Source organism: Miniopterus natalensis, chromosome 3 (genome assembly GCF_054644295.1).
Source record: "Miniopterus natalensis isolate mMinNat1 chromosome 3, mMinNat1.hap1, whole genome shotgun sequence".
NCBI classification, from domain to species: Eukaryota; Metazoa; Chordata; class Mammalia; order Chiroptera; family Miniopteridae; genus Miniopterus; species Miniopterus natalensis.
In genome coordinates this window covers 70791539-70813239 of record NC_142083.1, presented here as the reverse complement: position 1 = coordinate 70813239, position 21701 = coordinate 70791539, and the positions used below count along the sequence as shown (strand labels likewise).

General features: G+C 40.8%; 2 protein-coding genes and 1 pseudogene across 4 annotated transcripts in view; 1 reads left to right on the top strand and 2 right to left on the bottom strand.

Annotated features, from left to right (window-relative positions):
- Positions 1-2607: 2607 nt before the first annotated feature.
- LOC148093516 (uncharacterized) lies at positions 2608-3532 on the bottom strand (annotated as a pseudogene).
- A 986-nt stretch (positions 3533-4518) lies between these two features.
- PHAX (phosphorylated adaptor for RNA export) lies at positions 4519-16287 on the bottom strand. Of its 2 annotated transcripts, XM_087815533.1 has the most exons (6): positions 16162-16287; positions 14007-14620; positions 12144-12264; positions 10400-10483; positions 10165-10214; positions 6203-6289 (listed from the first exon to the last, which is right to left on the bottom strand). In XM_087815533.1, exons 1-5 carry the CDS (start codon positions 16255-16257, stop codon positions 10176-10178), a joined length of 954 nt encoding a protein of 317 aa, XP_087671659.1. In that variant the 5' UTR covers positions 16258-16287; the 3' UTR covers positions 6203-6289; positions 10165-10175. The 2 variants fall into 2 exon arrangements, with proteins under 2 accessions (XP_087671658.1, XP_087671659.1); XM_087815532.1 differs by lacking the exon at positions 10165-10214 and having other exon boundaries at positions 4519-6289; positions 16162-16277.
- A 540-nt stretch (positions 16288-16827) lies between these two features.
- The window catches only part of ALDH7A1 (aldehyde dehydrogenase 7 family member A1), a 40148-nt gene continuing 35274 nt past the window's right edge, over positions 16828-21701 (top strand). Inside the window, exons 1-2 of one of the 2 annotated variants that reach the window (XM_016217814.2) lie at positions 16828-16923; positions 19680-19814. In XM_016217814.2, the coding sequence (XP_016073300.1) occupies positions 19779-19814 (36 nt within the window). In that variant the 5' untranslated portion in view covers positions 16828-16923; positions 19680-19778. Of the gene's footprint in view, positions 16924-19679; positions 19815-20836; positions 21044-21701 lie in introns of those variants that run through there. The other variant, XM_016217813.2, reaches the window with a different exon arrangement.

Genomic DNA, 21701 nt, shown 5'->3' with positions numbered 1-21701 from the left:
ACATCCTGTTCTGTCCATATTTTGGATCATTTATCATCCATATTCATCACAGCGATTGGCCATGATGCACAGTGAGTAGAAGTGATCTTTTGATATAAAAATTCTTGATAGATGATATTCTTGTGAACCAAAAGCTGATCACAATTACATTTAATTTAATTCCTATAAAATGCAGGTGCATGCTCATTAGTACGTTAGCTCATTTTTAGACTATTAGAAATCAGTGTGATTTACTTTGACTAATCTAAGATAAACGCTATTTTAGTATATAGCCTGATTAAATACTACTTTTGTCAAAGCTTGACCCTGAGTTTTGAGTGCTAGAATATAAACTGAAAAACTGAAAACACTAGCCCTACCTGGTTTGGCTCAGTAGTTAGACTTAGAGCATGGGCCATCGGACTGAAGGGTTGCCTGTTTGAGCGTTGTTAAGAGCAGGCTGGATCCCCGGCTGGTCAGTGCACATGCAGGAGGCAACCAACTGACGTGTGTCTCTCACATCGACGTTTCTTTCTGTCACTCCCCCTCCCTTCCACTCTCTCTAAAAAAACAATTAAAAAAATCAGCTCAGGGTTAAAAAAAACAAAAAAACACCTGAAAACACTCCAAAATGTTAGCTAATATTGGTGTCCCAGCATCCCTACAACTGTGCTTTTTCTCTCTAATAACACAGTAGGTATGAAACTGCCGTGTCTTCAGCAAGGGAGGAAGGGGAGTGGGCTGAAGAATGCTCGAATAAGGAGGCAGGAAGTTCCTTGTCTTAAAAATTCCCATTTTAAAACTTCATAAGAATGTATACCAAAATACATTCGTGTTCTAGTATAAAAATGCTGTTTCCCCAAATCATTGAGTGGAATCTACAGTGCAGGAAAATGCAGCACTGCATCCTGTAGGTTTAGCAGCTCGAGGGGAGCGCCCCAATCCTGGGCTTGATAAACAGACCATTAGTCTATAGTTCTGACTATATAGAGTTCTAAGTGTTGTTTTAGAAATTATGTAAGGGGCTTTTTTATAAGTTAAGTGTGGAGTTTTTTCCTAGTCTTCACTTGCAAACTTTTTATTGTATTAAAATATACATAACATAAAATTTGCTATTTTAACCATTTTTAGTTGTACAGTTCTGGGGCATTAAGTACATTCACATTGTTCTGCAACGATCGCTACCATCTGTCTCCAGAACCTTGTCTTTTGTTTTGTTAAATTTATTTTGTTCTCATTTTTTAAATTGAATTTATTGGGATGACATTGGTTCACAAAACCATACAGGTTTCAGATGTACAGCTCAGTAAAACACCATCTGCACACTGCATTGTGCACTCATCACCCTATGAGTCAGGTGTGTTTACAAGACATTAAACATTTCTAGATATTGAAAGCAGCTCTATATCTCTTAAAATATTCACTAAATATATAATTAATAGCTGAATATAAAATAAAGCAATTTCCATTGGTGATGATAGTCTCACAGTAGCAAAAAATCTAACTCCTTATTTAATACCAACTATGTCTTTAAAACATTATCCTGTTAAACAATGCAATTTGCTGAAATTACAGTGGAAAAAGATAATTATATCAACTACATTCGAAAGCTTAAAAGAAATTATTATTAAAGATACGGGCTGTCCAGTGGTTCTCTAACAGGGCTACCCCCGTATTCTTTCTGCCTTTATTTGATCTCATTTTTTGGGGGGTGAGGTGAGGGCGTGCATTTTGTTTTTAAACTAAACTTTAAAACATAAAATATTGATGCTTTCGGAAGAGGCACTTAATATAAAATTTCCCTTAAGACCTGGTTTAGTCAAAAAATTTCTGCTGTGTGGCATTAGTAATGAAGACATCTCCATCTCTGAGTGGCACTAAGTATTTTGTGTGAGGAATAAACACAATCAACATTCTGAGTGCTGTGACAAGCTCCTTACTTGAAGGCCCACATAGCACCATGCCCTTCCCTGATGATGTCTTCCACTTACTGGCCCTATGTGACCAATGCCACAAGAAAATGGGACAGGACTTGTCTTACTATGTATTTTCTAAAAGCGAATGTAACCATTGCGCTCCAAATGTCCCTTAAAAACCCCAACCAGCCAGCCAGGAGTGGCTCAGCTGTTGAGCAGCAACCTAGGATCCAGGAGATCACAGTTTGATTTCTGGTCAGGGCACATGCTCGGGTTTTGGGGGGGGGGGGGGGCATGCAGGAGGCAGCTGATGAATGACTCATCATTGATGTTTCTCTCTCTCTCTCCCTCTTCTCTCTCTGAAATCAGTAAAAGATATATTTAAAAAATAACAAACCCAAACCAAACTCTTTACTTTTACTAATCATGAGGAGTCTTTACATATTTATATAATATATTGTACATTGTATGCATGGCCTGTTTACACTATTCAAAAAGAGAATATTGCCTTTAATAGGGTTGCCTCAATGCTTCCTATCTTTTTACTTTTTGGTTGTTAATCCTCACCTGAGGATATTTTTTCCATTGATTTTTAGAGAGAGTGGAAGGGACAGAGGGAAGGAGGGAGGTTTGGAGAGAGAGAGACAGACATTGATTGGTTGCCTCCTGTGCCCCCTGGGAACAAACCTGCAACCCAGGTATGTGCCCTTGACAGAGAATCAAACCCACACCCCTTTGGTGTGCAGGCCAATTCTCTACCACTAAGCAACACTGGCCAGGGCTCTTATCTTTAGAAAGAAAGAGAGATCAATTTGCTGTTCACTCATCCGTTGATTTCTGTACATGTCCGAACCAGGGACCAAATCTGCCACCGTGGCGCATCAGGATGCGACGCTGCAACTAACTGAACTACCAGGCCAGGGCTCAACCTTTCTTTCCACTGGTCCTTGGATGTCCTTAAGTGATGGAATCATGTTCATTAGTGGTTCTCTACCGAATGCCTCTTTTTGAATAATACGTTTCACATTCAATGTAAAGAATGGAAAAATTCCCAGTGTTAATGCATTACCACCGACAAAGCTGCCAGTATCAAATTTGGATCCTTTGCTTTCTTTAGAATTTATAGTGCTGTGATTGTTACTAATGAAGAAACAGATGTCACCGAACTATTGTGGGTTGTGGTCCTCCTGGGTGTTGACATCTGGGATGTGTTTTGTGAAACACTTATCTTGGGTGTAGACTTTAAGGTGGTGGAAGTCATATTTGTGAGTGACTAGTGTCATCATTTTAGATGTTGCTATGGGTTTCAAGGTGGTGATTGCCACTGAGGAAGCTGGAGGTGTAGATGGTTTCACGGTGTTGTTGGGAGATTCAGTCGTAGGGCTGAAAGGCACAGGTAGGATATTCCCTGTTGGTTTAGAAGTGGGGTTTTCGGGAAGCATAGAAGTCTCTCTGCTTGAAGATCCCACCGGCTTCCCTGTCATGGACCGTCTAGCAACAGGAAGGTCCCTCATGGTGAACACGGCCGACACCTCAGGGGCCAAGTCCCACTGTTCTGGGGGCAAGACACAAGGGCCTTGTGGGTCCCTAACCAAGGTGGCGGTGGCACTAGTGGGAGCTGCCCTTCCACTCAGCATCCCCTTGCCGCCTGCCCCCCAATGACCAAGTAGGGTGCCGGAGCCCAGCCAGGGAGGCTGGTTTTTATATCCCTTCTTGAGTAAAACATCATTCTTATCATGAACAATTAAAAAAATGAGGATGTTTGCAGACATACTACAAATTTGAGAAACATAGTAGAACGTATATTGGACTAGTTATTCACAATCACTTCATATTAATATTCTGTCTTTAGTTGATTTTCCTCTTTATATATTGCACGTGGTTGATGTGTCCCGTTAATAGTTAAATCAACTATTAATCAGAAGTGTACTTTAAGAGTATAAATCAAATTTGCTTAAACCCAAACCAATCCAACCCTAATCTTCAAGTTACACTGTAGAGTATTTTAGATTACAAAAACTCATTTTAATAAAGAAAGGTTACAAGTGAGGATGAGCACCTCAATGACAAGGACAGAGAGGGGGAGGGTTATTATTGTCGATCCTACTAGGCAGCTAGTAGGAAAAATGTTAGGCCGAGCAGAAGAGTTACTGCAAAATATACTGACTGGTCCATTGAATGTTAACTGAATACATATCTGGCAAGTTTAGATACCTATCCCTAGATCTGAATACATAGAAAGGCTGTGTTGGTTTCTATATATAACGTTAGGATGCAATACAAGCCAGAAATCTGTGTGGTTTCCAAATATTAAGGAAATAACTATTGAAGAAAATGAATCAGGAAGGGGGGGGGGGGAGGAAGGCTCCATTTAATAAAGCAGCCTCTCAGGCATTAATGCCCTTCAAAAACCATAACTCCCACTAGAAAAATCAGCTTTGCATGAACACGTGGCATTTAGATTTCTGAATGTTGTCTTTCCTAATGTACTATACCTTTAATATTATCTCTCAAACAATCTCAGGGCCAGTATCCAGTTACCGATTTAAAATATTTTTCTTTCCTTGGTTATAATTTTATGAAAGAATATTTGAGATTAAAAAATAAAGTCACCTGAATCTCATTAAGGACTGCCAAAACTAATTTTATTTTTGCATTCTTTTATTTCACATTTTTTTAGTAGACAGATGGGCAGAAAGAAAATAAACCACTAAAGGGGCAGTTCAATGCAAAATGCATCAGATAATCTTTTCTCATAAGTTAATCTCAAGAAAAACACCTACAATTTCAGCTAAGAAAACTATTACAGTCAGGTGTGACCTGCTGGTTTCAGAGTAGTTGAAAATTGCATCTGGATCTTTTTGTAAATGTAAGCCTTTTATCAGGATGGGAATATTTTTGCATTCTTTATGAATAAAAAGCAACCAATAACCACTTTTCTCTTTTCCCACTTAGATCCTTAAATCCAACTCCAATGACCATGTATTTCAGGACCCGTTGAGTTCAAGCATATTGCCTGCAAAGAATATTTGTAATCACTTCTTACACGCTTTTGCTTAATCTATTTTGTTAACTATAGTCAACTTTTGGAACATCTTAAGTAACCTACACCTTCAGAAGGTTTACTCCTTCAATCAAAATGAGTAATCTGAAAATCCATGCAGGTATGATATTTTTTCCATTGATTTTTAGAGTGGAAGGGAGGAAGGGGAAGACAGAAAAACATCAATGTGAGAGACACATCAATTGGTTGGTTGGTTTCCGCACGTGGGGGCGGGGGTCGAACCTGCAGCTCAGATACATGTCCTTGACCAGGAATCAAACCCTCGACCCTTTGGTGCACAGGCCAACGCTCTAACCACAAGCCACACCAGCCAGGGCCAGACATGACATTTTAAATACTTCCTTAATATAAGGTAAAACAGTCTTAAGCAGGCTAACATTGAAAAAAGTTTAAATGTCCATGGTAAGTAATAACACGGGTATGGATCACATTCAGTATTTAGTGTACAACCAAGTTAATAAGTTAAAAAAAAAGACAAACAAAACAATATTAAGGTTACGAATCAATACATCTTTGAAAAGCTTCTGCTGTTTACTTACTTCTGGACAAATAAGTGAGAAGAACCATCAGTATAAACCTATTTGAATTGTAATCGCTAACCTTAAAATAGCCTAAGAGTTCTTAGGACACAGACAAACTAAATTTGGATGCATTTGTAATAAATAGTTTAACAATTTATGTGTCTTACTAGGATCTTCTAATGGAATGTTTTGAAACCAGTCATAATTCTCTGCAAAGATAAATAGGAAAAAAAAAACTTTTGAATGGCATATTATAATGACCTGGACAAAACTGATTATTATCTAGTTATAATTAGCGCATGCAACAGATCGAGAAATTAAATCCTCTGCTATATACTTTTTGAGTATTTTGTCAGACATGAGAAAATTCTAAATGTTTTCATCAATTGCATTCATCTCCCCATATATTCAATTTTATTTAAAACAAGAAAACAGGTCTTTCTCTCCAGATTTTCATGTTTATCAGTGCAAAGTAAAACAAAGCAATTCAGTAGAAATGGTTTATTACCACTGTAGGAGGGATTATTCCTCAACATGTACTAAAAAATGTCCAAATCGTGAGAATGGTCAACCTCAATGTCTTCCTCTACATCCAACTTAGTTTCTCCATGTCCCTCCTGTGATTCATCAAGAGAGGCTAGGGCTTCATTTGTGTCACTTGCAAAAGTTTCTCGTGATGTATCATCATCTTCTTGAAAATTCAGACTCTTAATAGCTTGTTTCATCTTTTTCCCCAACAGTTGTGTTCTCCTCTTCCTAGCGGCTTTTTTGTTTTCATATTCCTTTTGATTTTCAACGTAGAAAATGGCCTACAATAAAGGAACAACTTTAGTAAATAAGAACTACCATTTGTTGAAAGGCAGACCCTTGTCCGGCCAGTGTGGTTCAGTGGTTGAGCATCCACCCCATGAACCAGGAAGGAGGTCTTGGTTTGAGTATTGGTCAGAGTACCTGCCCAGGTTTTGGCCTCGATCCCCAGTAGGGCCATGTAGGAGGCAGCTGATCAATGACTCTCTCATCACTGATGTTTCTTACCTCTCTCTCTCTCCCTCCCTCTCCCTGAAACCAATAAAAACATTCAAAAATTTTTTTAAAAAACGGCAGACCCTTTACATTATCTTTATTTTTCACAAAAAAACAAGCCATTATTATTAGACTCATAATTAGACACAGAGTCCAAGACATTAAATAAGTCTCCACTGCAAGAAAAAGATGAAGCTATGCTTCAACACAGTGTTAGGTCCAGGGCCCATGCATATTATACCATAACACATATCTCTAAAATTAAAGGTTTCTAAATGGAAAGATACAGTAGAAAAACCATGTCGTTTAGAATTTAAATGAAATACTACCCAGCTGGAGTGGGTCAGTTTGCTGAGCATCATCCCATGAACCAAAAGGTCACTGGGTCTGATTCCTGGTCAGAACACAGGCCCGGGTCGCAGGCTTGACCCCGCCCCCAGTAGGGCTTGTGTAGAGGCAGCAGATTGATGTTTCTCTCTCACATCAATGTTTCCCCATGCCTCTCTCCCTTCCTCTCTAAAATAAATCTTAAAAAACAAAAATAGAAATATAATTCATCACAATAAAACAGAAGTCTTTGGAATAAAGATTTACTTTGAAATATCATCAGTAACAATGTGCTAAGAAACTGAGCCATCCCTGAACTGTGTGACCAAGTATGATAATGTAACTTACATAATGCAAGAACTCCATCGCTTAAAAAACATTACTGTAGCCCTGGCTGGTGAGGCTGAGTTGGTTGGAGTGTCGTCCCATATACCGAAAGGTTGCAGGTTCGATCCCTGGTCAGGGTATTTACAGAAAGCAACCAATTGATATTCTCTCTCACACTGATGTTTTTCTCTCTCTCCCTTCCCCTCTCTCTAAAAATCAATGAGCATACCCTGGATGAGGATTAAAATAAATAAAATTACTGTAATTCACATGTAACAATGTAAATCTTTGTCAAAAACTTTTATCACAGGCATAAAAATAGCACAGGATGCCAGAAAAAGGACTTTAGAGCATGAAAATATGAGATCCTTTTAGTATAGGGTTTCTCAACTATGGCACTACTGAAATTTTGAGCTGGATAATTCTTTGTTGTGGCAGTCTCCTGTGTGTATTGTAGAATGTTTAGCAGCATCTATCTGACTTTGTGACTATTTTCTTTTTTAAAGAATAGTTTACTGATTTTTTGAAAAAATTGACTTGAGAGAGGAAGGGAGAGGAAGAAAGGGGGAGTAACGTCAATGTGAGTGAGAAACATCAATTGGCTGTCTCCTGCACGCCTCCAACTGGGAATCGAGCCTGCAACTGAGGCATGTGCCCCGATCAGGAATAGAACCAACAACCTTTCGGTGCACGGACAATGCCCAATCAACTGAGTTACACTGGCCAGGGCTGACTTTGTATTTTTTAAAACAAAAATTAAAGTACAAGGCCACATACAAAACAAAATCAAATGCAAAAAAGGAAAGCCCACTCAGTTTAGTTCTGGCTTCCAAGTTTTGCAGACTGTGACTGTTAGCAATATAGTGATGAAAAGAATAATTATAACATCATCATTATCTGGATGGCATATGAAATTACCTGCAATAAAATTCTATTTGCCTTCAGGTTTTTTCCTCTAATAACAAAGGTACTCAATCCATGCACATACACAAAATTTGGAAAAGCAGAGGAAATCTTAAAAGCCAAAACATTTATAATCCCTCACAAAAGATCAAATCACTGTAACATTTTGATGTTTTATATACCAAACTATTGTCCCATGCCTTTTTTTCTTTATAAATTTGTATTTTGCCTCTTAAAAAAAATTCAGTATTATTGCATTTTTTCATTTTCTTAAAATTGCTTCACAAGAGGTTATAGCATAGTCCTTTTAAGAATGTCCCTATAAGTCAACATTCCCCTATTACTAGATATTCTAAATATTTCTATTGTTTGTTATTTTAATGCAGTGTTTCTGACAGTTTAACATAAAAACCTAACATTAAAATCCCCTTCTGTACAAGTCGGAAGAACTGAACTTCAAAGACATGTTAGTGAAAACAACATAGGTTTGAAGCCAGTGTCTGTGTGATCCCAGGCACATCATTTTTGTTACTCATTTGCATAACAGGGTAACACCCACTTTGACAGCCTGTGGTAAAGACTAAGCCATATAAATATTTGGTCTAATCCAGGCTAAGGGTGAATAAGTGCTATTTTCTTTTCTCTTGCTTCTGGAAATTCTTTGCCCAAGGTTTAGTTACTTACAGAAAGCTTTTCTAGATCTTTTATTTAATCCCCCTTAAGGTCTTTCAATTAGGCAGAGCACCTATTAAAGTCCCCACTTTACAGATGAGAAAATGGAGGCTAAGGGAGAGTAAGTGACCTGCTCCTGGTCATGTAACTGCTAAATGGCAAATTTAAGATTAAAACCCACATTTTGAATCTTAGAGAATTCTACTCATCATATCATGCTATTTCTCTGAAAAGACTGACATTTTGCTATCTAATGAAAACTCAAGAATGTTCCTTCTAAGTACACACTGTCAGGGATTATACCTGTGAGGGAGGTAGGAAAACATTAAGGTACAACTGTTCTACCTCTCAATAGTTGTGTTCCTAAGGAAATTTATATTGTTACAGATTTATGTTATAAAAATAATTGTTCCTATAAGGAAAAAAAAGCAGTTACTAACTAGAGATTTCAAATCTGCAACAACAGTAACATTCCCTGTAGCAATTTCAATAACAGAGCTTTGAAATGTGACCGGGAAGTGAACAGCCAGAAAACCTAAGGAAAAAACCCCCAACATGGAACAGATGCAAAATATGCTCACATCAGTTCAAGAAAAATGGCTCTTACTTATGTCATCATTAGCATTATAATTATTATGGCTACAACATATTCTTATTACTTTTATCACCCACTATAATAATGAGAATACAACCCTTCTCAAATATAGCAGCTATGGTCCCTGTGCACACATTTTTCCAATGTAAGAAGTTAACTCTTGATTATACCTGCTGAAAAAAATCATGTTCCTTAATTAACAAATTGAAAGATATCAAATTTTGAGCTATGAAACACCCACGTTGTAGAATTCCCATATGAGACATTCTATTAACACAAAAATGATTAAGAATACTGAAGTGCCTAGCTTCTAGTTTATAAGAAATATTGGAGATAGAAGGATGAACAAAACAAACCCATGAAAAGACAATCACAAGAATGTAGTACACTCTTGAAGACTCTTCAAAGGTCTAAATCATGGAGGAAAATGTGGGACTAAAAAGATCAAAAGAGATATAACAAATGGAATGTGAAAATCTGGACAGAATCATGTTTTGGGGAGAAAAGGGTTGAAAATAAGATTCTTGGGACAATTCAGGATATTGAAGTCTAGAAATTGGACAAAACTATGAAATTGTTTTATTTCTCGTAAGTATGGCTATGTAGAATATTGTCCTTATTACTGAGAGAAGTCTGTTGAAATAATTAGGGATGAGGGTCATGATGTTACTTACTTCCAAACAGTACAAAAATAAATTGTAAAGTAATAATGTTAAACTATCAGCAACCCCTGAATCTAAGTGGAGGACACATGGGTACTCATTCCATTCTTTCATTTATTCTGCATGTTTAAAATTTTTTAATAATAAAAGTTGTAGGAGGGTAGAAAATAATTACGTGCTAAGAAATCAGGAAAAGTTGCCATAAAAGAAATCTTGGTCTTGGCTCTGAAAGGGAAGAAAAAGAGGTAGAGCTTTACAAAAGGCACAAGTTTCTCTTGAAATGAGACTATGACAAAATCGTCCAATTTAAAGCAGAGCAGGCGATAAAGATTAGTAGAAAATGAAGCTAGAGCCTGAGTGGAAGTCAAATTACTATGGATCTTAAAAGTCAAGAACATTATCATTTTTACCTTAATTTGTTCCTCACTGATACTAGGAGTGTTTTTCAGGAGATTCAGGAAAACTCCACCTGGTGTTCTTCTTCGACTACCATTCTACAAAAGAAACAGGAAAAACATACTGTATAGACTCTTCCCAGAAATGGCCAAAGTATCTTTTTAAAAATATATATATATTTATTATTTAAAAAATATATATCTTTATTGATTTCAGAGAAGGGAAGGGAGAGGCGGAGAGAGAAATAGAAACATTAATGATGAGAGTCATTGATGGGCTGCCTCCTGCAAGCCCCATACTGGGGATTGAGCCCGCAACGCCGGCATGTGCCCTGACTGGGAATCGAAGGGCAATCTCCTAGGTCCTAGGTCGATGCTCAATCGCTGAGCCACGCTGGCCAAAGTATCTTTTAAACTGAGATGTGCCTAAGGCGACAATAAAGTCTACCCTGGCCACTCCAGTTTAACTGAAATGCCCTCCTCTCCTCTCTCTACCTACATTTGATCTATTTCTTTTCCCATAGCACTTACCACTTTCTAATATACTTGAAGATGCTCTATTCTTTATAGGTTGTCTCCCTCCCACCCCCACTACAACATAAGCTTCCTATGTTAACACAGTGCTGGGCACGTAGTGATAAAAGGAAAGTGCATCAAAAGAGCATGAATTTGGACTTCCATCTTCCCAACAGATTTGCATTAGCTCAACTGGAATATGAAGTTTTATTATATTACTATAGAATTAAAACATTGATGAACCTATAAATTTGTGCTCAACTAAATGAAAATCAAAGTATTTCAACAATGACACAAATGGGGCCAGTACACTCATGACTACTACAATTTGTTTCAGTTTTGACTTTGGTAATCTATGTCCACAGGCTGTTTCCTCAGCTGGTGCTATCAATTCTAATTGGTTTCCACAGCACACATTCACTGATTTACTCCCTTGTGATGTCATCATTCCGATTTCCAAGGAGCAAATAAGGAGGAAGCCATTTAAACTTCACCCTCACCTGGAGGTGAAAGCTGAATTAAGTGAAATCTACAAAATCATTCTATGGGATAAACTGCCACTGCCTGGGATCTGGCCCCAGCCACAGGAGTGCTCTTCCTACCATTATGAAACCTTTTTCCTCATAATTTTTTCCCACACAGCAGAAGCCTTTAGACATTCTTTTTCCTATTCACCCCCAACACCCATGAAATTTAATACTCACAGATATACTATATATTTATTGTGCTTTTTACAAAACAAGGGTTTTTTTCCTTTTGTCCCCAAGAACCAATTTTCAAGAATGCATGAATTATACCAAGAGTAACCCTTCTGCTCACTGTTGCTAACTAAGTACTTGGGCATTGTGATCTAATCCCCACAACACAGGATTAATCGTCCTCTTACAGGTGAGGGGACTGAGGCTCCCAGATGTAAAATAATTTAGTCAAACCTCACACCTAATAAGTTGCAGACCCAGAACTCAAAACAAGGACCCCCTAACTCCAAAACCCATATTTTTAAAATCTGAGCTTCCGGGTTAGTGTCTGCACACTAAAAGGCTACAAATTACATATGTTTTTTCTAAGTATCAAAACTGACAATAATTTTTAGTTCAGTTTTCATTGTTAATAAAGTTTTTTAAAATCTCAAACCAATAATTTATAGCAAATTTATGACCCAATAATCAGAGACAAGCTTGTTTTGTAAAAAAATTATATGAAGCACAATTCAAAACAGAAACAATGAAGCTCTTAGACTTACCATTATAAAAAGGCCACCATTTTGTTCAACTTCAGCAGTTTCCATCAGAAGTTCAATGGCCTTTTTGTTCCCAATTATACTCACTACCCGGGCTATCAGATCTTTCTTTGGTTCCTGCAACCTGATAAAGGACAAATAAAGAAATATTAACCTCTTCATTTCTTGTATAAAGTTGAAATCTACCTTAGTCTCCAATTTAGTCCTCAACTAGAATTAAATCCTATTCTAATAGCATTTGCTTTTCAAAATCTTCTGTATTTAACCTTGAAATCAGTGACATGGAGACATTCCTATCTTGGGTCACCCAAGGAGTAGGCACCTCAAGGTTGCATCTCAAGTCTCATGACTGGCCTCTTCACTCTGTTTTATTGGATTACGGAGGATTTCAAAGTAAATGTGCATATATACCAAGGAGAATGCAAGCCTAAACACAAAAGATAAAACCAGTCCACTCCTGTCAAAACAAATTACATACACTAGCTTTCAATTATTAAGCCTGAAAATCAGCTCTCCTAACTTCAGAGATATCTGGGAGCTTTAAAATGGATAGGAATTTTCCCTGACAGGCTCCCCACTTCAGAACAAAAGGATATAGCTAATATTTGCTGAGGCTTATTATAGGATAAGCACAATCCTAAGAACTTTACATGCATTATCTCAGTTAATTCTCTCAACAACCTTAGGAAGTAGGTACTATGACTTTCACTTTACCACCCAGAAATAAAAACATCAGGAGCCTAAGCAACACTTGTAATGTCAGCCCACACTCCACAGAGTGAAGGAGGATTAATGCTGCAGGAGTCTTAACAGTTCCCTAACTATACCTGGCTCCCCTTATTTATTCTCAATAGGAGGCAGTGCAAAGAGCACTAGACTAGGAACAAAGGGACCACAGTTTAGTTCCAGGTCTTTTCCTGGACACTTTTCCTGACACTTTTCCAAGCTTCCTCAGTAGTTTAAAAATCCAGCACTAGTGTTGACAGGCTTGCCTGGAGAGTAAGCACTTGTTTTCCTACCAGTTATTTTACTATTGAACAATATTTGTTTTCAAATCTGTGACACTGTTCATTAGTGATTTAGAGCTAATGAAAAGTTAAACAAAATTTGAACTAAAAATACATGAAATGTTAATTTACATCAAGCAATTCTACTCTGAGGTATTTACCCAAGAAAAGTGAAAATACATGTCCAAAGATCTGGCTGTTAAGTCTTAACATTTTCCAGCGTAGCCAAAAGGTGGAATAGCCATTCAATATAGATATGCATATATGTGTGCGTATAATAAACCACTCATTGTGTAATTCTATTAATATGAAAAATCCAGAAAATGCAAATTTGTAACTACAGAAAGATTAGCAGTTATCTGGAGACGGGAACAGGGGTTACCTTTAAACGGGCATATTGATATGAGGGATCTTATTGGGGTGATGGAAATGCTTTAAAAGTGGTTTATGGTGAGAGTTGTTCAACTGATACATTTTAAAAAATATCAACACTTGAAAATGGGTAAATTTCATCAAATGTACAATATGCTTCAATTAAGTAACAAAAAAGTCATGAATGCTTGGGGAAAAAAAACCCACACAATTTTAAAAGGTATGTTTTTATATAAAGAGCTCTATAGCACTAAACGGAAAGAACTGCTTATAAGTTCATAAAAGTTTGCAGAATTATTCTATCAGCCTGTCCAAAATAAAATCCAAATATATCCATACAACCAAATAAGACCAGAGTTTGTTCCTTAAATTTAAAAAATCTTAAAAAGTACTATTATCATTAATGCATTTGGAATCTATTTTATTTCCTTTAAATGGAAGATAGTTGGTCAGGTGCTCATTTGCAAGGAAAAGTTTAAATGCTCACCTGAAAGTAATTTCATCAGCCACTTTCTCCTGAGAATCATCCTCTGTGATCTCATACCGGCCTTTATAGTTCATTTCTAGTCTGTCCCCTAGTCTGTCTTTGACAGGTCGTTTCCTTTTAAGATGACCTTGCCCATTTTCCTCTTCCTTTGAGCCTGTTTTCTTGACATCACGCATATATTCATCTAGCTCTTTGTCTAATTCTGTTGTCTGTTCTTGAGACTCCCTCTTAAGTTTCTTAGCAAGCAAATAATTGTAGGTCTCGGACTGTCTGCTTTTGTCAATAGTGCCTTCCATTTCCAAGATACCAAGTTCAGTGGCCACCGCATCTTGATTCTGCTCCTGCAGCACAGCACCCCAGATATTGTTAACCTTCTTCCCTCCAGCAAATGGCGGCTTCTGGCTGCTCTGGCCAAACTGAAAAGGCTCTGGTTTGGGAGGGAGGTTGAAGCATTTCTGTCGCTTGCGTTTCCAGAGAGAGCTATCATCATCTGAATCAGAAAAACTCTCTTCACTTGAGTCCACACCTTTAACAGTCCGATAATGTGATACCGGTGCACAGGCTGCTGCAGTGCTCTGGAAGGGCCTCACCGCACTGTCCCCACCTAGTGCTTTCTGCCAGAGAAAGGAAATCAGTCAGTTCCACAAAACACATCAACTCCACCCACAATGTGCTATTTAAAAAAAATTACTTAGGGATTCAGCTGGACCATTTTGAAGCAGAACTGATCTTCAACAATTATCTCTGTACCAATTCAGTCCCTACTTTTCTAAAGGTCCACATGGAACTTCCAATTTTAAAGGCACAAATGCTTATTTCTAGAGCTAATGCAGAATTTAGTTCTAAGGCCTCTTTCTAAAAAATTACCAAAGCCTTTCATTCTCACCTTTAGAAGATTTTCAATCTTTTCAGTTATTGTCAGAATGTTTGAAAATGACATACACACTTACTAGGCCTTAAAACAGAACTTGTTTCCTTTCTTTCCAAAAATGCCTTTGATCGATTTAAACACATCAACTTCCTTTTCCCGGTTTTGTGACTAGATTCCTTTTAGATTAGATAGTAAACTATGGGTAGGATTCCCTGACTTACTACTGGTAGAGCCACTGATAATAAGTTTACCAAGTCATGGGTCAATCTATGTAAAACAACCTGAAAGAGATTGAAAACAAAATACCTTGGTGTCATTTATATGCAAAAGAATCATCCTTGTTTTGTACTAAACACTAAAGTTATCTGTTGAGCTAGAAATGGGAGTGGGGTGACTTAAGTCCATTAGGTAGTCTTGATGATAGATAGATAGATAAATGGTAGATAGATGGATAGATGATAGATAGATAGATAGATAGATAGATAGATAGATAGATAGATAGATAGATAGATAGATAGATAGATGATAGACAGATGATAGATTTTAAGGCGTTTTAGAAGGAGGGGAGAGGGGCATCCACGTGACAGCGGTACAACCACCGGCTGCCTCGGGCAGGCGCTCCCCACCCCCACCGGGATCGAGTCCGCAACCCAACCAACTGAGCCACACGTGCCGGGGCTCAAATAATAACGGCAGCTAACATTTCTGAAGCAGTATGCTCCACTGAACCCTTACAACCGCGCCATCAGTGGCGGAGCGCTATCATTCTTGGTCCACAGACGGGCGCATTAGGCTAAATACCCCGCCCAGGTCACACGGCGGCGGCGCCAAGATTCGAAGCGGGCAACCCGGCCCCAAGGCCTCCGAGAGCGTGCTCAGTGCGGGGTCAAGGCAAACGCCGTTTAGAAGCTGGGGCACGAACACAAAAACAGTGCCACATGACCGCGTGACAAAGCTAGGTCCGATGGGAACATGGAAGACCAACCAGGCTCCTGAGCAGGCGAGGACTTCATTCCTAACCCCCAGTCTCCCTCTCTGCTCAGGGCAAAAATGGGCTCCATCGGCTCTTGCGGGCCGGCGTCCCCTCCGGGGCATCCTAGCGGCGTGGAAGTGGGGAGGTCGGTAAGTTTAGAAAAGGAAAAGCGGTGGAGAAAAAACGGCCTCCCGGAGGCCGCCAGCCCCGCGGTTCCTCCTCGGCAGCGAGATGCTGGGCAGGGAGTGCAGGGCCCGCGGCCGGGGCTCCGCGCGCCAGGCCAGAACCAGCCGCCCGCCCTTCGCGCTCACCGGCACCTGCAGCGGCCTGTCGCTGGGCGCGACCGTCATGTCGGAATCGGAGTCGGAAAGCTGCCCATCTTCCATGTCGCCTGCCTCCAGCGCCATGTTTCCGCGGCACAGCGCGGCGAGTCAAGAGAGCACTTCCGGCGCGGCGGGGGCGGGTCCGGCGGGCGGCCGCGTCTCCGGCGCCCCCGCGAGGGGCTGCTTCCGCCCTGGGGGCGGGGCGTGGGGGCAGAGGGGTGGGCGGGGCTCGCTGCGGCGCATGCCTGAGACGGACGGAGAAGCGTGGTCGCCGCCAACTGCTCCCTCGCACTACCCTGGGAAGATGCGTGCCCTGCTTCCCCGCCGCCTCGGCGCGTCTCTCCCAGGCTTGGTTTTCGTGCAGACCTAAGTTTGTGCGCGGACAGCGGCCATTGGGGGTTCCTCCTTGGCCTCACCCCCTCGCCCTGATGCCCAGGCTGGACATCTGGCTTCCATTCTTGCTCCTGCGCGATGCACATGCAGCTTCCTGGGAAGCCGTCGCCTGAAGTCGCCGCCCTGCTCAGACCCCTCCGGGGCTCCGCTCCGCACTGTGAGGCCCGCGTCCTCAGCGCGGCCGACGGGGCGGCTGGCCCGCGCCGGGGCCCCTCCCCAGCGCTTCAGCCGCCGCGGCGCTGCTCGCGTTGTTCCCCAGGCGCCCTTTGTTCTTTCCAAGCTCAAGGCCTTTGCCGTCGCGGTTCCTGCTGCCAGACAGACCGCTTCCAACGCGCCAACACCCAATTCTTTGTACAGGTGGTTCTCTCACACGATTCAGTTTCTGACTTAATGCCGTATTCTCAGAGAGGCTTCTTGGGCCACCCCAAGACAGGAACGTCTAATGTCACTCTTCAACCCTCTGTTTTTCTTCGTGGCATCAATAGTCATATTTGTTTTATTTTTTTGGCCTGAGCTCGCCACTAACATGTCTGTTTCATTCAGTGTTGTTTACCCTAGTATACCGCCCAGTGACTTCTTGTATCTAATAGGCGATCAAGAAATAGTTATTGAATATTTTTCACATAAAGAGGATCTCTTTGAAAAAAAGAATAGTTTTTTGATTTTTAGAGAGAGTAGAAGGGAGAGGGAGAGAGAAACATCATGTGAGAGTGCCAAGTGAGCTGCCTCCTGCAGGCTCCCTACAAGGAATCAGCCCAACCTCCTGGTGCACTGGACCACGCCCAGCGGACTGAGTCACCCCTCCAGGGCTACATAAAGAGAATCTTATTATTTGTATCTTTTACTATTGTGTAATCTGCTTTAAAGAAATAAACAAATAGCAACTTATCCTAGACACCTTTCTATACCAAAATACAAAGATCTAGCTCCTTTTTAATGACTCCCTAGTATTCCATTGCATGGAGGTACCATTATTTATTTAGTCTCTGATAGTATATTTAGGCTGTAGCCAATTTTGCAATTAACATGTGTTTTTGCAAACTTGTTTTATTATTTCCTTAGGATACATTCCTACACTTTATGGGAAAGATGAATATAAATTTTTGAAATGTGAATTTAAGACATATAAAGGAATTTTAGAAATCACTTGATCCTATTCCTTATTTTGAGGCATGAAGAGAGATTACATAGCTAAGCTATTGATGAGCTGAGTCTTGACTCCAGGTCTCCTAATTCTTAGACAACTTTATTGTTTTACCTTTCTTACATAGAATGGCAATCCCTCTGGAATTGATTTGTGTGTGGTGTAAGGTAGGAGTGGAATTTCATGCTATAATTATCATTTTTCTATATGGTATGGGATACAACTAAATATATAATGCATAGAAGCCCTGCCCCCTCCACAAAATATTTTATCCAATGTTTTCCTCTAGAAGTTTTAGATTTTAGTTCTTACCTTTAGATCTATGGTTCATTTTGAGTTAATTATATAGTGTGAAGTAAAATCAAGGTTTTTTGGTTTATTTTTGTTTGTTGCATGTGAATATTCAATTACTATAGTATGATTTGTTGAAAAGACTATCCTTTCCCTCATTGAATTTCCTTAATACTGCCACTGAAAATTGACTATATATATACACAAAGGTCTATATCTGAGTTCTCTCTTCTGTTCCATTGATCTTTGTGTCTATCTTTACACCAATGTGAAGCTTTCTTGGTTACTGTAGCTATATAATAATTGTAAAATTAGGTGAATTTTTTTTTCCAGTTTTCCCCCAAAATTGTTTTGGCTGTTCTAGATTCTTTGCATTTCTATTTAAACTTTAGAATCTGCTTACCAGTTCTGGTATTTTGATTGGGATTGCTTTGAATCTATAACTTAATTCACATATTAGTGAGACTCTCTTAGCCTGACCCATTACTCACGCTGGAATCATTTATTGTTAATAATTCTTCTGATTCAGAGCTCATTGAACAACCAGATAGGTAGATTGTATCCTGGAAGAGAATGCAGTGATCAGAGGATGTGAATGGTTGTTTTTCTGAAGATAATTTTTTTCTATAAAATCCATCATTCTAGTTGTAGCATCATTTTTTTGTGAACTGGATTAATATCAGTCTGCCCAGAACAATAGTGTCATTCCCCCATGCTCTGACAAATCAGGCTCCCAGTTTGCAATAATGAAATTACATCCCAAGTTGTGATGATTTCTCCAATTTGCTGCTGCTTTAGGGCAAGCATGCATGTTCAGGTCACATCCCTCTGCCTGTTGGCCAGCTACCTTTGAAGAATGGAGATGGCTAGCATTCACTGAGGGTATCCTAAGCACAGGTCATTTGTACGTATGCTGTAATTCCAGAGTCCTTGCTTTAATCACCACCCTGTGATGCCTTTGATAAGTCATTTGAAAAGCAGAATCAGCCATTTGCTAACTCTGCCACTTTTAATACGGAATTGGTTCAAGGTGTCCTGAGGTCAGTCAGTACATCTAAATTTCTCCAGTGCTTTTGCAGTTTTTATATGTGCTTTCATATATGATTCATTTAACTCTCTTTCATATATGAAATGTGCTTTTATATGATTCATTTAGTTTTATCTTTTCCTGCTCTGCCCTATCAAAATTCGTTTTTTCCTGACCTCCTGTTGGGCAGAACTAAGTGAGTTTTGAAAAAAGAAGGTGGAAGAGAGATGGAATCCTAGTTTTCAATGATGACATTTGCTGACGCGTATCTTCCCAGATCCGGTTGACAGCCACCCACCTTGATTTAGTGAAGAGAAGGAAGCTAACATTTCCTAAGGGCATTATGTGTTGCACTAAAATTTAGTGTATCTTTAAATGTCTTTTCATTTTTGAATCAAATGAGAAGAGAAGGAAGGGTGTGGTGTTGGGATACATGTACAAAGAACCTTGCTGGCAGCCAGAAAGTGAGAATTAAATTCTGTTAAAATGCCTGAGAAATAAAATGAAGGAAGTTAGTGCCTCAATCCTACACTAGATGGAAGACAGTAGCTGGGTTGTTGATAGAGATTACCAATGCGAGACAGGGTATCTATGCTTATTTCTCCTGAGGAGTTTTCAAAGGTTCATTTGTTCATTCATTCATTCATATAGGTGGATCTGACCCTGATACAATGATGGGAATTGTGGAGCCATGCAAGGATCAGTCAGAGATGGTACTTGTTTTAACATGGAAAGATATAACATTTACAAATGGAAGCATCATCCAGCACTTACTACAGTTTCTTGGTAAGTGCTTGATATATGCCAAGTATTTGCTGAACTTATTTGTGCCGTAAGGGTGGAACAGATAAAGCTCAAGCTTGAGTGCATAGATGGAAGAAGGGTTTGACAGGTGGAGAGAGCAGCAAGGGCAAAGATACTGTGGGAGGACTACACAGGCTTTACACAGAAACATAAAGGGACTGATTCTGTCTGGCTGCAATGCGAAAGGCCACAGGCATGTAGTGAGAAGTAATATTTTGAAAAATAGGTTGGGACTCACTGAAACACCTACTCATTGGACTAATTTGAGAGTGTGTGTATTAACTCATGTTCAAATCATGGTGATGGAGATGTTACTATTTCCCTTGTATAGACCCAGTTATTGTGAAATTAGATGGGAAATGAGATGGTAAGAGGGGAGGGGTGGAAAGGAGAAGCAGCTGAGAATGAAGGAAATTGATCAAAACTGTCTTTATTCTTCAAAAGCAAGAATATATACTCAGGCGGGATCTTTAGAAGGAAGTACCATAATGTAACATCTTCCATTCATTAGAAAGCTCTAATTTGTAACATAATAAAGCAGTGAAAACAAATAACCTCCACCAAAAAAGCAACCACCCCTCCTCCTCCCCGGGCTATTCCACGGAGCAGCAGCGTCACCATCACCTGGGAGCTGTTTGGAAATGCTGGTTCTCAGGCCCGGGCCCAGAACCGCGGATTCGGAAGGTGCCGGTGAGCCCAGGCACGTTGGGGTCCAAGCGGCCCTGCTCTAACCCGCTGGGCTTCAGAGCCAGTATTTTGCTGGAAAGAATCTGTAGCTGGCGTCGCGGTTCCGGGCGTCTTCACTAGGTGGCAGTACCCCTCTCGCTTCTCCCCGTGGCGGCCCCTTCGGTCCCAGCCCTAAGTTAAACGGCAGGGCGAAGACTGGGGCTGGCCTTGGGGCGTGGGGGGCGTGTCCCGGGCGGGGACGGGGCTGCCCAATGGGCTCCCCCCGGCGGGGGGCGGGGCTCTATTTCAGGCGCCCCCGAGGCCGCAGGCGCGCGGCGGGTGCGGGGCTCAGTATGTGGCGCGTACCCGGCCACCTCTGTGGGCACGTTGCGAGGCGGAGCAAGCTCTTAGGACCGAGGAACAGGCCCGCCGCCTTCATGTCCACCCTGCTCATCAATCAGCCCCAGTACGCTTGGCTCAAGGAGCTGGGGCTCCGCGAGGAAAACGAGGGCGTGTATAATGGAAGCTGGGGAGGCCGGGGAGAGGTATGCGGGCGCCCCGGGAAATCTCTGCGGCGTCGGCGCGCTCGGGGAGGCCGGGCGGGCTCTGCTCGGCCCCACGCCCCGCTGCTGCCGTGGGCGGCTGTACCGGGTGGGAAGTTTCGAAGCTCCGCAGTAGAAGTTTCCTCATGTAGGGTGCCTTTAAAAAGACCCGTGGGCTTTAGGTCCTTGGGTGCTGTGGAAGAGTCGATTCGGTGCCCTTTTGGAGCCGGCTGGGGTTAAACTTTTCGCGCATCCTGAAAACCTTAGGGCAGAGTTCTGCGATCTGCAGTGGGACATGTCACCCGCTTAACGGTGGAAATTGTCTTGGTTTCGTGCTTGATGTAACGTGCGCCGCTGAAATCCTTTTTCTGAAATCCCGTGCAGCCTGCAAGCGCGGACTTCCTGAAACCCTGGCCCGTTTCCATGGGGCTCTGGCTTCCCCCAGGACCGGCTGTTCCGCATTTCTGTTTGCAGAGCCTAACACCATGCCTGGCGCCAGCTCGTGCTCAATAAAACGTTTTGTAGAATCAGATGGAAAGATAAAGTTATTATCACCCAGATGTTTTTGAGAGTCGCACACAGAGGAAAGCTTTTGGAAGAAAATGTTATATAACATGCAACAAAGTTTGTGCGTGTTATGTAACCTTCTGTGTGAGAGGAA